The 16,987-nt window shown below is 36.7% G+C and overlaps 2 protein-coding genes across 2 annotated transcripts in view; one reads left to right on the top strand and one right to left on the bottom strand.

Annotated features, from left to right (window-relative positions):
* The window catches only part of LOC140145740 (stomatin-like), a 286,314-nt gene that overhangs the window by 145,076 nt on the left and 124,251 nt on the right, over positions 1–16,987 (bottom strand). The gene's annotated exons all lie outside the window — the stretch shown is intronic.
* Positions 1,073–2,813, top strand: LOC140145746 (uncharacterized). The gene has a single exon (XM_072167423.1). The coding sequence runs from the start codon at positions 1,605–1,607 to the stop codon at positions 2,811–2,813; it is 1,209 nt and encodes a 402-aa protein (XP_072023524.1). The 5' UTR covers positions 1,073–1,604.

Here is a 16,987-nt window from a genome sequence, read left to right as displayed (position 1 = left end):
GTGCTTGCGCAACCTTCGCAAGCTCTTGCATGCATCCGCAAGCTCAATGCTTGCAGTGTTTGCAGTTTGCATAGTGCTTGCGCAAGGTTGTGCATGCTTCGCTGTTACTTGCGCAAGCTTGCAGCAAGCGTGTACATGCTTGCTGCAAGGTTGCGCAAGCTTTTTTTGGTGATTGCATTTTCGTAAGGGGAGTGTTGGTCGCGTGCCGACTCAAGTACCTGCTAATTAATTGGCATGATTGACACGTATACATGTCAAATCATTGGCATGATTGACATGTATACGTGTCAATCATGCCAATGAGATGAATGAGATGGGAGGTTTCAAGCAGCATTATTGCGTTTCCAGATCGCAATCTAGACCTAATTATAATAATTTAACTTTCTTTTATTATTTTTATTATTGTCATTGTCCTTGTATGTTTATTTATTTAGTAATTAGACCTTTAGAATTATAGTTTTTGGTCACTTGTAAGTTAATCATAGTCCTAGGCCTACTGTTTTATTTAGTTAGTTTAGCTTTTTAATATAGGCTAGACCTAATTTTCTTTCTTCTCAGGTTGAAAATGGCACTAAGCAATGCCGAAAAACAACGACTTTACAGAGAAAGGAAAAAGCAAAGGGATCCAAACTGGCATGAACGTGAGGCAAAGCGAGTGAAAAAATATTACGTTCCCATGGAAAAGAGGACTGAAAGTAAAAAGCAAGCAAGGCGAGAAAATGTGCGGTTGGCAATGAGAAAATCGAGAGAGAAAAACAGAAATGCTGCTGCCATCACCAGTCAAGCTAATACGACTCCTGATACTGCAGGACAGAGTTGTAGCACCCCCGTGGATGCAAGTATTGTAAGCACTAAATATACTGGTGTCGTGTAGATGAAAAACAAAACAAAATAAATCTGTATAAATAATAAATTTGTATATTAATGCTAATTTAATAGAACAAATCATTTATGCTTGAATTTGTTTATTTTTAATATGTGATTGAAATTTTATGTATCTATCTTATTATTTTATTGAGGTTTTTTAATTTATTTATCTCTTTATTTATTGATTTATATAATGCAGGACCAGTCTACTAGAAGAAGTACCAGGCTGAGAAGCAGACCTGAGACGCAGCCAGAAATGCAACCAGAAAATGAAGTACACGTTCCGCTGCAGATAAAATTTCCATTTACCAAAAATGTCCAAAAAGACCATTCCAGGAAGAGAATCAACAAAACTGTAATGTGTATGAAGCGAAAGTATGAGAATGTTTTGTCAGAAAACGACAAACTTCAAAAAAATGTTTGGCGTTTGCAAAAGAAGGTTCAGAAATGCAACAAAATTACTTCTCCCAGTCAAAGTTCAGAGTTTGACGATTCCAGTAAAACAACACCAGTGAAAAATGCAGAAAAAATTATCAGGGAGTCTGGTTTGACACCTAGTAAGGCCCCGCAAGTCAAACAAGCTCTGATTGTACACAATATCATGCTGAAAGGCCTACAAAAATCAAAGTTAGGTCGCAAATATATCCTGCGCTCTGCTAACCAACAAATGAGGTCCCAAAGGTGTAATAGGGTTTTTGCACGAACCCTTAAGGTTGGGAGGAATTGGTATCAGGAAAATGCAACAAAGGGTAAAAACGAAGGCAGCAATAAAATCTGAGATGTTGCGCAGGAACGTGGTGGTGTTCTTGAAAAGACCAGATAATTCGACATGTTTACCTGGGAAAAATGACAAACTGAAATGCGGCAAAAAAACAGAACAGAAGTATATCTTAACAGATACACTTAGAAATTTACATTGCAAGTTCTTACTTGAAAATCCGAGCACAACGATGGGTTTGGCCGCCTTCTGTAAACTTAGACCCAAATACATGTTGCCAGTGCGTTTCATAGAAAGGAAGGTGTGCCTCTGTCAGAAACATCAAAATATGGCCCTAAAATTGCAAGCGCTGAAAAACCATAAGTTGGATGGCTTGCCCATCCGCCCAGATGCCCTTAGCGAGTTGGAAATAGAAACAGCTAAAGAAAAAATTGAAAATCTGAACCATGAAAATATAACATACAGAGAGTGGCGCAAAACCGAAGTGCCTTACAAGGACAAAATGGTCAAAAAAACTGCGTTAAAGGAAGTTACTGAGGCCAAAGGTAGCTTTATAGACAAATTTGTAAAGGAAATGGAAGAATTCAAAGCTCACGTTAAAAGAGTAAAAACCCAATATGAGCAAACAAGGCTACTAAGGCAAAACTTGCCCGACTCACATGTCACGGTACAGGTGGATTTTGCGGAAAATTATGTTTGTAGCTATGCTGAAGAGGTACAGAGCGCCTACTATTCGAAGCAGCAAGTTACACTCCACCCGGCCGTGATGCATTTTGGCAACGCAACTGAAGAATCCCCACAGTCGCACAAAAGCTTCGTAATACTATCCGACGAAACCGCTCATACTTCCGGAACAGTATACGCGTTCATGAAAGAGTTAGTGCCTAAAATCAAAGAAGTCGTTCCTAATGTACGAATGATTCATTATCTATCCGATTCACCAACGAGCCAATATCGTAATGCCAATATGTTCAACATCACCAACCGTCACGAAGAGCTCTTTGGTGTCCCTGCTTCCTGGCAGTATTTCGAAAGCGGGCACGGAAAGGGGCCGTGTGACGGGGTAGGTGGTGCTGTAAAGCGAGCCGCCGACCTGGCCGTTAGAAAGGGCCATCTTATTCAAACGGCCAGCGATTTTTACAGGTGGGGTGTTGCTAATGAGGATTCTACTGTAGAGTACCTGATGGTTACAAAAGAAGAGGTGAGGATTGCCAATGAAAACCATTAAAGGCACTATGCAGATACACAGTGTGATGCCATCGCCAGTTGGAAGTTCTGAGGTATATGTGCGGGAAACTTCCTGCTTTAAAAGTTGTTGCTGGGAAAATGGGAGGTTCAACCCAAATTGTGAGGGTTGGCTGAGGAGATGCACGAGGTCCAGTGAAACCGCTGTTGGTCATGTTAGAGAACCTAGCATTCCTAAACAAAGTGCCGGATCTGACCAGGAAGCAGAGCTAGACAACCCAGATGACACCGCTTCCAGTAGGCATACCGGCTTTGTCATTGCACTCTACGACGGGGAGCCTTATGTAGGCAAAGTTTTGTCTTATGATGATGTTGACGATGAATACAACATCGATTTTATGCATGATGCGGGGAAAGTAGAAAATACATTCAGATGGCCGAAACCACCTGATGAACTTTGGGTAAGCAAGCACGACGTCGTAGCTGGAATCGAAGAGCCCATGCCGACTGGGAAGTCAAAAAGACTTTACAAATTATCTCCCAACGATCTGGAGGCATTTAAAGTAACCAAGTAGGCCTATACAAGTTTTTCGTGCAGTAATATGGAAATGCGGCGACCTCATACACTCCACCTGTAAAATTCTTTTGCCGTTTGAATGAGATGACCTGATCGAGCACAACGATGAGTTTGCCCGCCTTCTGTAAACTTAAGATCCAAAATACATGTTGCCAGTGCGTTTCATAGAAAGGAAGGTGTGCCTCTGTCAGAAACATCAAAATATGGCCCTAAAATTGCAAGCGGCGACCTCACTGATCTGATTGACTTCAGATATATATATACACTTTTTGAGAAACTGTTTGAAATTTGAAAATACCAAGCTGCTTCATATAGGTTGGCAAGCTGTAAGTTTCTAACCTATATAAACACGTGAGCTACGTTACCTCCGTATGAAATGACCAATTACGTTGTTCATTGTCACAATATGGCCATCTTTGTCCAAGAATTGCTGAAGCTATATTGTAGGTGTTGGAAAAGTGTTGTTATTGGTGTATAGAAAATAATGAAGCCTTTATCTTTCAAAAAATTTAGTTTGACAAGGATATTGAACACTTAAAAGAGTTCGATGACATTTTGAACCCATTGCAATCACGTTATGGTTGTATTAAAGAGAATGAAAACTTAAATAATTATTGTATTGGGATCTGAAATAATTACAAGTTGCTGACATAGACAATATTAAGTATCTTCATTTGTCTGGGAATGCTTGAATTTGAAAGAGTGTGAGCTACGTTACCTGTGAGCTACGTTACCTCTGAATTTAGAAAGAAATTCTGAGGAATAATTGTTTCCCACTGACAAAATTGTATTCATGTTTTGATTCTTTATTCATTTCAAAATACATTTACATCCGAGAATGATGTAAGTAAGTCATGCAACATAAAGAAACCCCTTTAATTGATCACTCTTTTTGAATATAGATTAAAAAAATAGCCATAAGTGTACAAAAAGTGCAAGAAATACTGAGCTTAAAAGAAGATTTGATGTTGCTAAACACCGTTGTTGGTTTGTTATTGAATTATGAATAAATATTGAGAGTTTGTTGAATGTTACATTTAGTAGCTTTTATAAAGTTCGTCACTTATTGTATATAGAGTCGATTGAAGTTAGAAACTGTGAGCTCGTTACACGCCCCACTTGATGTCAATGGATCATAAGCGTGAATATATTAACATGAGATCATGCGAGCTAGGTCATATATGATAAAAAATCGTTTGATTACTACAAACAAAATAAAACAAACCATATTTGTCGTTGCACCCTGAAGATATACATTTTGGGAAAAGGCTCAAATATTTCTTTTTAAACTGAAGAACAGACGATAAAACAGGATGTGAAGAAAGATGGTTGAGAATTTAAAAAAACTTCTATGAAATGGTGAAATCGGTTTTCATTTCACTCAAGTGATCTTTCGTTTGTTTTTATGACCTTGCGTGGACTTTGGCGTGCATGGATTTTAGTAGAACCAGCGCATATTGTGCAAAGTATAGCCGATAACGTAGCTCACATTAAAGGATTTTTAGTGTTAAAACATCAAAATTGGATGACTTCCTGAAAGAAAAATATGAAAGTGGTGTTGGCAATCTTTTACATCCGAAAGTAGTAATATATTTACTCTTAAAAAACACAAAAAATAAGGCTTTTTGAAGAACTTTTATTTTTTCAGTTTTAAAAGTTGATTGGCACCGGATTTTGTAGAATGAGCGGTATGCATTATGCAGCGGAAGGTAGACGCATTTCTGCAATGGCGACGGAGAGATGCGGCGACTATGTCGGCACTTTTGCGTCGCGCGTTTACATCGCCGTTCCTGATTGGTTGGTGCTGTTGCTGGGTCGACTGGCATGTGAGAGGAGCGTGCCATGAGCGTGCGCGTGGGCCAGTCATCCGATGCACCTTCACTTATGATTTGGAGCTTCTTGAGTTAACACGTACATTTGTTTCTGTGCAAAGACGGCTTGACCATTTGTTTAGAGACATGACTTTCAATATAAGCGGCAGTCTCTGTATGGTTAGGATTCGTGTTTTATTAATAAATTGTGTTATTTTGTGATTGTACTTCCATTGTCGTTTTGCTCCATGTTTTACGTTCTCTGAGTTATTTATCAGGAAATCACGCATCATCCATATACCACACCCTGAGTAAATCATTACAATATTATTTTTATGCGGTGTCTTTAAGAGTGTGCCACTTTGTTGCACTTTGTGTGTAATTTTTGCACTTTTTTGCACTGTTTTGAACTTTTTTGCAGTGTCGCTTAACTTTGGGCGCCCTACTTTTTATCATCTTGCTCGCGTATGTGTGTACGCCAGTGCTCTGAGCGAAAACGAGCAATTAAGCAATGAGCACTGACGTCACTGCCACATCATGATGAAAAATGGTATATAGTAGATAGCGCACTGGGACAATGTCAACTTATTAAGTGACAGTTCATGTCATCTTTACATTAAATGCAAATAATTCTACCTACAATCAAGTGCAAATTTGCTGGGACACTTTCATAGTTCAATGACCCTCCCCGCACCCCTTATTCAATGTTGTATACCAAACGCCTCATTTTGTAAATGGCCTATATCTTTGCTCCAACATTGGTTGGTGGGGGAGGGAGGGGAGTCGAAATAGGTTGGAAACTATACAAATAGAATATCACATGGTGAACTTCATATGACCGGTTTTATTGAACAGAGGGCGCGAAATATGAACAAGTGTCCCAGGGAAATTTGCACTTGATTGTATTGAAGAAGACAAAAATAATCTATTACTTTCAGTAAAATTACCATAACTCATAAGCGCGTTTTCGATTAACATGATTTTTCACTAATTTAAAACAAATAACATTAGCATATTTTGGTTACTTTAATTGTCATTTTTTGTCAAACTAAATATTTTTAGGTATCAAAACGCTGTAATATATGCATTATTTAAGGCATATTTGACACATGATTGCTATTATAAGCGAATTATCTCAAAATTCACTTTTAAAACAATTTAAAACTAATCAAAATTAAATCATATTGGAAATATAGAGTACAATCAGTTAAAAATACCTACTGAAATAACAAAAAAAAAATCATAAAACAAAACAATTGTTTCCCTTTAGTTCATTGATAAATGTAAATGTAAATTGGCAACATAAAGGAAAAAAGAAAGAAAGAAAGAAAGAAAGACAAAAAGAATAAAAAGAAAGAAAGAAAAATAGCATTACATGGATTCGAACTCGAGATCTCGGGGCGTAGAAGCAAAAGCCAGTAACTATATGCCACCGGAGACTGATGACAATTGCACTCGATTTCAGCGTATTTAATCCTATCATTGCAATGCTACTATATTGTGTTATCGAGCTTCGATCCAATGAAATCATTCATTAAAACTCATGTTTTGGTCGTATTCAGCATTTATCTAACGTATATTTTGAATATACACGGTCACATTATACATACCTTCCTAACTTTGATATGTTTATTGGTAATTATTCCTCCATTTAAGCCAAATGAGCACGGTCTACCATAACGTTAAATAAATATATATTACTTTTTAAGTTATATTATTCTGGTAGACCGTTATTGCGTCATTAATTCTTGTTATCCTTGTTATAAATAAATTCGCATGAATAACAACAGCTCAACTATAGTGTAGTGGTTTGCTTACTGCCTTCTGATCATGAGGGCTACGGTTCGAAGCTCATTGTCGCCGATATGTTTACTTTTAAATCCTGCTCTTTATCTCTTTTTTTTTTTTTGTATACCAATAATAAGCACATTTAAAATGTGTAATTGTATATAATTGTATATATACACTTTTGGCATGGCATTATTACGTTGAATTAGCGTGTCTGTGATGGGTAGTTGAAGGCCTATATTAAAGAGTTTAACGTGCATTCCGATAATAGCATTTGAAATAGGGTAATGAGTTTGAAAGATCAATGATGAGACAAACATCATGATTCTGTTCTATTTATTTCTATATTTTCTTAATTTCTTATTTGGTTTGCTTTTATTATGTTTGTAAATTCTACCAAAGGAGAATTTATATGTCCACTCTAATATAAGCAATCAATGTGTCAAATATTCCTTGAAAAATGCATGCATTGCAGGGTTAGATATTCAAAAAATGTTTATTTTAATAAATTTTTTAAAATTGGCTAATCATGTAATGCATAATGAAATTATCTTGACATCACTGAAAAAATTATGAAAATCGAGCAACGCGTTCGAGAGTTATGGCGATTTTATTGATATTAATAGATTATTTTTCTCATCCCCTATACAATCAAGTGCAAATTTGCTGGGACACTTTCATAGTTCAATGACCCTCCCCGCACCCCTTATTCAATGTTGTATACCAAACGCCTCATTTTGTAAATGGCCTATATTTTTGCTCCAACATTGGTTGGTGGGGGAGGGAGGGGATTCGAAATAGGTTGGAAACTATACAAATAGAATATCACATGGTGAACTTCATATGACCGGTTTTATTGAACAGAGGGCGCGAAATATGAACAAGTGTCCCAGGGAAATTTGCACTTGATTGTATATCTTTTTAATCATACAAAATGCAGCTGGGAAATGTTATATAAGCTTTAGAATATTACATTTCAAACATCCAAGATTATGAAATCATACAATTAAAGAGAAATGTCAGTGAATTATAGAATTCAAACAACCTACAATTTATCAAAATTCAGATTGTTTTGCATATTGGAACAATTATATACATGGCCTAATCAGTGGTGTAGCCAGCACTTTTTCAGAGGGTTGTCAAAGGGGGGCAAGACATATTTTAAGGGGGCAAACATTGACAAAAAAGGTCAAAAATGGGCTAAAAAGTACACAAAAAAGGCCTAAAAATCTTAAATATCGGGACGGTCACCATCCCACATGAGAGCAATCTGATAAAGACAAAATCCAAGATCCAAATGATGAAAGAATAATTTCAAGGCTGTTGAATTTGGAAACCATAATTAGTTAGCACACTAGCAGATGACACTGTGTGTGAGCAATTTTAGTGGTCATTTTTATGTGTGTGCTTTTTGACACTTTGTCAATTTTGAACTAATTTTAATGGCGTGATTGGGGCTTGAGCAAACTGGCATATGAAAATATTGAGAGAGAAAAAATCAGGACTCAGCGGGGATTGAACCCGGTCGCTGGATTACCGGACCAGAGCTTTACCACTGTACAACCTGAGTTCACAGTCAGTACTCCCCGGTGTCATCACTTAATATTGACAATGTGTACGCATGATCGTTCCCAATTTCGAGAAAAAAGGGGTTATTTTTAAACTATGTTCGCGAACATAAAATGTACGCGATATTGAAAAAATAGGGTTGTTTTTGATGACGGTGTACTCGAAATTAAAAAATAGGGTATATTTTTGTGAATCTGAGAATGTTGAAATCCTAAGAAATGTTTAACATTTCTTGCTCAGTTTAGTCCCGGATTTCAAGTTTTGTGAAACTTTTGTGCCTTCCTAATATTCAGCAACTCACTCGATTGTTTCTGGGGTTTGTTTACACGATTACATTACTAGGGACTTCCTAGTTTGGCAACTGTGTTCTTTGGTGTGTGTTCTTGAAATGTTAAAAAAGGGTGCTTTTGTAAAAGTGTACTTGAAATGCTAAAATAGGGGTAATTTTCAAGGCTAATTTGTACGCGTTTTTGTGTAAAATAGGGGTAACAAATGCTGAAAATGTTCTTGAAACAGCGCAAAATAGGGGGGTATTTTTGACTTTGGGAACGATCATGCGTTACGCCTTTGCATAGGCAGTGACAACACCGGGCAGTACTCGGGCAATCTCAACTTAAGTCCCCATGATAACTCTCTCATTGTGTCTCAGCGGCCAATTATATATTAAATAATGAATAAGGAGGCGGCCTATATGCTTCACCCTAGCAGGGCGTAAGACAATCTGAAACACAAATTAATATATGCGAGGATCGGAAATAAGCGATGCAAGCCGAGAAATTATAATTTAAATGGCGTGATTGGGGCTCGAGCAAACTGGCATATGAAAATATTGAGAGAGAAAAATCAGGACTCAGCGGGATTGAACCCGGTCGCTGGATTACCGGTCCAGAGCTTTACCACTGTACAACCTGAGTTCACAGTCAGTACTCGGGCAATCTCAACTTAAGTCCCCATGATAACTCTCTCATTGTGTCTCAGCGGCCAATTATATATTAAATAATGAATAAGGAGGCGGCCTATATGCTTCACCCTAGCAGGGCGTAAGACAATGCTGAAACACAAATTAATATATGCGAGGATCGGAAATAAGCGATGCAAGCCGAGAAATTATAATTTAAATGGCGTGATTGGGGCTCGAGCAAACTGGCATATGAAAATATTGAGAGAGAAAAAATCAGGACTCAGCGGGGATTGAACCCCGGTCGCTGGATTACCGGTCCAGAGCTTTACCACTGTACAACCTTTACCACTGTACAATCACGCCATTTAAATTATAATTTCTCGGGCTTGCATCGTTTATTTCCGATCCTCGCATATATTAATTTGTGTTTCAGATTGTCTTACGCCTGCTAGGGTGAAGCATATAGGTCCTCCTTATTCATTATTTGAACTAATTTTATTTGTCTTTAAATTCCTAATTTGGAGTTTCCATATATAGACCTATGCATAATATAAACATATTTGATTGTTTCAAAAGTTTCAAAAAGTGCAAAAATTAATGTTCCACAAAAATGCCCCCTTTCACTTTATGTCATTACTATTGTCTTGTGGTGCAGTTATAGACAATATATTTTGTACAGAAAATACCTGATCCCTTTAATATGAGATATTTTAATATTATTCATTGAATACAAACTGCAGATGTGACATTATGCAAAAGCAAATAAGTGCAAGAAAAAGGGGAAGCACATTCAGCCAGATTCAAATAATATTATACCTTTGATCAAATATTTCTTGTTATCAGATAAAATGCAGCTGCAAAATGTTGACAGCTTTACAATGTTACATTTTGAACATGTAAGATTATGAACTTATCAACGATATTATACGCAGAGATTACCGACTCAAAATTGCACTATATGTAATGCTATGCTAAATGGGCTATTCCATTTAAAATCCACACTACCCCTGTGGAATATTTAGATAAAGTCTTCCGCAAAGGGAGTATGAGTTCCAAATAGAATAGACAATTTGGTAACTTCTATTAGAAATACTCACTCCAGTTGTGGAAAGATATAAGTAAAGCCATGATACAGAGGGAGTATAGTTTTAAATAGAATAGACAATCAGGTAACTTCTATTTGAAATACTCACTCCAGTTGTGGAAGATATAGGTAAAGACATAATACAGGGGGAGTATGAGTTTCAAAATGATTAACTCTGACCAATTATATTTGAAAAACTTACTCCCCCTGTGGAAAGTATTTCCAAAATCTTCCACAGGGGTAGTGTGGATTTTAAATGGAATAGCCCAATCCACCATCTTGGTTTGTCGCTCATGGAGGGCTGATAACATACTTCTGGCATTTGTTGGCAAGAGCCAGAAATCGAATATTTTGTGTCTTTACGCTTAAGCGTTTCAAAAATCAGATTTTCGATAAATAATTAGTCATTTAATTAGTCATTCAATTAGTAATGCACGTAAATGGCTAATTAAATCATGATAAATCGTGAAGTCATAAATTTGTCATTAGTCATGCAATTTCTTATTCTTTAGGGCCTACTAATTGAATATGATATTACTGTTCTTTTAGTATTATAAATACATAATTTCAGCATTATTTTCCTTGAATGAAAAATTATATCTTGTATGACTAATTTTATTTAGTCAAAAATTAGTCCAATTAGACCTTTTTTTGACTAACTTTAGTTAAACAGTGTAGCCTACCCTGAAAATCTCAAAGGTTTAGGTGCTGTTGCAATAACATCTGAGATTTTTAATAAAAACGACAGAGTACATCGATTAATTATTACAATCGAAATATGTGTCAAACGTGTACAAGATGCCCACAACACTGTTGTGACATTCATTGCTGACATATGCACTGGTATTAAATAGCAATTTTATTTGTTTTGTTTAATCTGTTTGGGTCAAAACCAAATGGGGACATATCTGACAGTGAAAATAAGTTGTGGAAAAGAAATACAAATCTATTTTTTATGGAAATGTTACATGATGGCTTTAAGTTGCCTCCATGAGTGACACACAAACATGGTGGAGTTGAAACTCTTTGTTTGTTATTGGAAATTATACATTTAAATCAAGATAAGTTTGATTTTATTCACATATGAAATGTAAAATTGAGATGTGACCTTGTGCAAAAGCATAGAAAAGGGGGAAGAAAAGGGGGGAAGGTATAGCCGCAGGAGTGATTATATAGGAAAGTAAGAAGTTGGCATGCAAAGCAGAGAGTGCATGTATGTAAAGCAGTTTGATATTTTAACTCTTTCCACATGAGTGTCGACTGCAGATGACAAGTTGAAATAAAAAAATAAAAAAATTCAGAATTGTACATTTTCATGACCATATTTGGAATCAGCATGAAAAATGAGTACAAACAAGCCTAGTATTGGTTCAGCAGCTCAAGAGATAGCTCTTGATATTTTGACAAAATATTTCAAAAATTGGACTTTTTATGTTGAAGTATAAATTATGCCTAGCACGCCTTGTGAAATAAGATCATTCAGAATTCACAAAACATGCAGATTTGAAAATAAGATACCCAGTTTGAGTGATGGTAGCTTTTGTGATGTGTTTGTTTATTTGTTTGTTTGCTTATACTCAGGGCCGTAGCAAGGTTGAATAATGTGGGGCGGCCATCACAAATGTGGGGCGGCCAAATTACAAATATATGCCCAAATTGAAATAAAGATACAAAGAAAAACATAACAAATTTCTCAAGAAGTGGGGCGGCCATGGCATCCCCGGCCGCTACGGCTTGCTACGGCCCTGCTTATACTTGCTTGTTTGTTTGTTCAGTATGATTATGTAAGCAGTGCTGTAGCATCATAGGGGTACAGGGGCATGCTCCTCCTCCAATTGAGGTGAACATTTTGAAAAATCCCATTCAAAATTGCCAAAAAATATCTGTGCCCCCATTCAAGTTTACGATTTGAAGCTGCAGCGAATGTGCACTGACGGCACTGAAATGTGCACTGACGTCACTAATTCGCCGAGAGTAAAAATACTATTTCTTAGGATGTTGATTTTTCTCTATACTATCACAACAGATATGCTCCTCATATCTAACACAGAATTAAAATCATCATTGGCCTCATTCCACATGTTATAATCCCAGTCTTATATAACCTAGCTTTAAATTATAAATCAGTTTAAATTTTCACCTCCGATACCTCCTAACTTGGCCCCCTTACATGACACTGTTAATTAATACTGGGAATAGCAAAAACAAACAATGCATGCATGCGTAGTACATGTACAACCATCTTCGACTGCAGTCAACAGGTACGTCGGAATTATATTTGGTTACAAATTGTTCAAACATTTCACACTTTTGTGACCAATATGTAATATACAAAACAATGTACTCAAATGAGTACAAATACTGGTGCAGCAGTTCTTGAGGTAGCATTTTAAAATATTGACAAAAATTAGAAATTTAAGTGTGCAAATACTATAGGTATCAGCACCCGGTAAGAGCTAGATTATATGAGTACGATTACGAGGCTTACACACAACTTGCATCAAAATCAGGAAGCAAAAATTTGTAAAAAGACTCAAACCATACAATTTCTGTCCATTTTTTATGTTCATGTTGTTGCGGATGGGTAATTTAGGAATCACAGCAATTTGTCCAAGTTGCATCAACAACAAATTAATTAAAAAGTGAAGCGGGGGCCTTAAATATGGTACATGAGTCCAGAATGTATGACTATAATGTCCATAGCATATTCCAATGATAGATTTTTCCTTGACATTGGGCTATTCCAGTTAAAATCCATACACCCCCTGTGGAAGACATGGTCTTAATCTCCCACACAGGGGGTGTAGTTTTCAAATTGAATCAGGTAACTCCATTTGAAATTCACACTCCCTGTGTAGGAAATTAAGGTCATGTATTCCATAGAGGGTGTATGGATTTTAACTGGAACAGCCAATTTCTTCACATTCCATTAAGGTGTGATGTATATCGCCACATAAGGATGCAAGGAGCTAACCTTATCATAAATATCATCATCTATTGCACACGAAGGGGAAATATTGGTGCACACAAACACAGCTGAATTAATGATAGGCTATGCCAAAATTATAGTACAAGGAAGAGGAAAATATAGTAGTTGCTATGCATCTCACTAACATTCCAAGTAAACTACCATAGAATTGTGCTATTTCACCCTTAAATATTTTCATTAAATATTTTCATTATTCTTCTCAGAACAGCATAGATGTAAATCCAATATTGTGACAAGGAAGGATGGTTCATACAATCACACACCCCAACGTTGATGCTTGTATGTAGGTTTCTGACCAAATTAACCTCATATTTGGCCATTTTAGTCTACAATGTACAACTTTTTGCACTCTTCACACAAATTTGTTCCACTTTTGCATCATATTTTACCATTTTAGCTATAGAAATGTTTCGCACACATTTGTACCATAAACATATTCCGTCGCCAAAAGCAGTGGCAGCACCACGGGGGCATGAGGGAGCAAATGCCCCCAGTCAGAACTCTTGCCCTCCTGTTGCCCCCCCAGTAAAAACCCAAAATTACACTTTTTGTGGCAATTGTACGCAAAATGAGTTGATTTTGCCCCCCTGAAATTCACTTTTCCCCCTCAATGCCCCCCCCCCCGAAAATAATTCATGGTGCCGCCACTGGCCAAAAGATACTGGATTCACTATACTTCAAGAAATATTTTTAACCCCATTACTCCCAATGTCGAAAAGAAATCTACGCCACTGCAGAACTGAGAACAGGTGAAAATGCTCTAGAGAGTTTATACATAATTATATATGAAATCAGTAAAAATAAATAACCATGTTTAAATAATCAAATCATAAATATTTACTCACACAAAATGTACTACTTTTTGTGGGTTAAAAAAGTGAAAAAAAAACATGTACTATATAGTGGGAAAATTTCACAAGGATTTTATTTTGCGTTACTTGTGGTTAATTTTAGAACCGGGAATAATCAGGAATAAAGAAATGCAAAGTTGCTATGAACAGTTCAAATCACAAAAAATTAACACTGCTGAAATATCCCGCTTTACAGTAGAGCCTAGCAGAGTAAATATACGACAAAACAGTTGAGTCATTTTTTTCTTTCTAAAAGTATCAGACAGTCTATGGAGGCCCTGGGGCCACCCTAGGTCCTGTCACGCTTTGGTACTACTTGTGTCTATTTTTCGCTAAATGATGAAAAATTGATTTTGCAACTGTTGCAGGAATGTTATATTGCAATACATGCATATACGGTATTTACAATTGCATCACTTAAACAGAAAAAATATCTGTTGACTTTTTACAGACCTGTTGAAAACAAACAATTCATATAAATGAATACACATACATGTACAAATGCACCCCTGTGTATGTATGCACATATATGTATGTATGCAGGGCCCCAAACTTGGGGGACACTTCAATATGAAATAGATATAGGTATTAGGGCTGGCAGTTTCACAATAAGGGGATGCGGTGAGAGCAAAATATAAAAAATATGGGGTTATTGGGTGAGAGGACCGAGCTAGAGCAAGATTTTTGGCGGACCATTTGGATCTAAATACGGGGGGCGTTGGGTGAGAATATGATCTTTTTTTAAATTGGGTCTTTGGGTAAGAGCTAAAAGAAGCCTCCAAAATATTGATAGATGACTCACTCCTGTTCACATGAAAAAAAAGGGGTCTTTGAGTGACAGAGCATGTACTCATAACAAAATATGGGGTCTTTGGGTGACAGAGCATGTGCTCATAACTAAGCTAAATATGGGGTCTTTGGGTGACAAAGTTTGAATGCCTTTTTTGATATAGCACCACCATCCAGGAAGTGTGGATGTTTGTGGTTCCTTGGATGATTGAATTTGCATGTGTGTGTCTACATTATTGATACTGTTTACAAACACACATACACACAATACATGCATGCCCCCATTTTCATATACCCCGTCCCCCACACACCCATATGCACCCCAGTAAGATATTTATCCCTAGGTAAAGATAAAGCACTCAACCTATTGAAATATTATTTGAAATATTATTTGCTATATTTATAAGCCCTTCAGCACATCTGCTATCTTCAGTAGATAGCAATCTTGGATAATACCATACCGGTGTTCCCTTAAAAATTAAATTAAAAAAACACATTGAATGGGACATTCTTTATGGTTATTTTATGCTAATAGTCAGCATTCAACATAATTTATCATCATAATCATCATATTCAGTGGTGTGAAGCTGTTGAATTCGGCATGGTACGGTACAGATGTACACTAGGAGTAAACATGGCGGATAGCAGGGTAATGCATTATCCTTTACACCCAAATAATGTGTCCAAGGCAGTAAAATGTAAATAATGTAAACACTCATTTGACTCATTTCATATAAGATCAATGTATTCTTATGAACAATTACACTGCAGTTTGTTTAGTTACAAGCAGCTAAAAGTTGATAGAGAGCCACACCTGTACATGTATCTCACAGCCAGTGTCGAAAAGAGTAGAGTGTTAACCCCTGACTGTTCCCAGCCCGTCCTGGTGTTCAAATGGACCCCAATGAAAATAAGCTTTAATAGAGGCTTTCTTGGGTTATCCAGGCTTGCCAAAACCGGAACAAATCAAATTAAATCAAATCAACTATCACTCTTGTCAAAGCACTTGCCTTAACAAAGCCGATACACATTTCCACATACGGTTCAAATGTGTAAGCCATAATTATAAATCAGATACTACTACTACTTGGCAGTTGTATTTGTCTAGTATATCTGATAATGTCATGAACACATTCGTAACATGAAATCACACCTACACGTCAAGTTAATTTGACATCAAGCACGATGCCACCTGGTTCAACATCCATGCAACGCTTGGCATCTACTACAATCAGCTGTTCCATTCAAAATACATACAACCTATGGACGATACAATCTTATTCTTAAACACAGGGAGTGTGAATTTCAAATGGAGTTACCTGAATGGGTGACTCCATGCAACGCTTGTTAGCTCATACAATCAGCTTTTCCATATAAAATACATACACCCTATGGAAGACACAACCTATAATCTTCCACACAGGGAGTGTAAATTTCAAATGGAGTTACCTGAATGGGTGCTTCCATGCAACGCTTGTTATCTCATACAATCAGCTGTTCCATTTAAAATCCATACACCCTATGGAAGACACAACCTTAATCTTAAACACAGGGAGTGTGATTTCAAATGGGGTTACCTGAATGGGTGACTCCGTTTGAAATTCACACTCCCTATAAGGTCATATCTTCCATAGGGGGTATATGGATTTCAACTTAAACAGCTCACTTTTTCACCTATACACGTTAACACATGCACTGAGCAAATGCACTGATACACACACAAACACACCCCTACACACATAATAGAGTATTAAACTAGCCTGAAACCAAGAATTTTAACAATTCTACAATTATCGATAAACTGACATTCCTTGATATTCTTGATGTGCATATGAATAATTAATAAATTCAAATGTTG

Source organism: Amphiura filiformis, unplaced genomic scaffold (assembly GCF_039555335.1).
Source record: "Amphiura filiformis unplaced genomic scaffold, Afil_fr2py scaffold_597, whole genome shotgun sequence".
Lineage (NCBI taxonomy): Eukaryota > Metazoa > Echinodermata > Ophiuroidea > Amphilepidida > Amphiuridae > Amphiura > Amphiura filiformis.
The sequence above is the reverse complement of the archived record's forward strand: the minus strand, read 5'-3'. Positions and strand labels throughout refer to the sequence as shown.

Excerpts from the sequence above, each read along its gene's own strand:
- LOC140145746 (XM_072167423.1), top strand. The coding sequence starts at position 1,605 with ATGCAACAAAGGGTAAAAACGAAGGCAGCAATAAAATCTGAGATGTTG.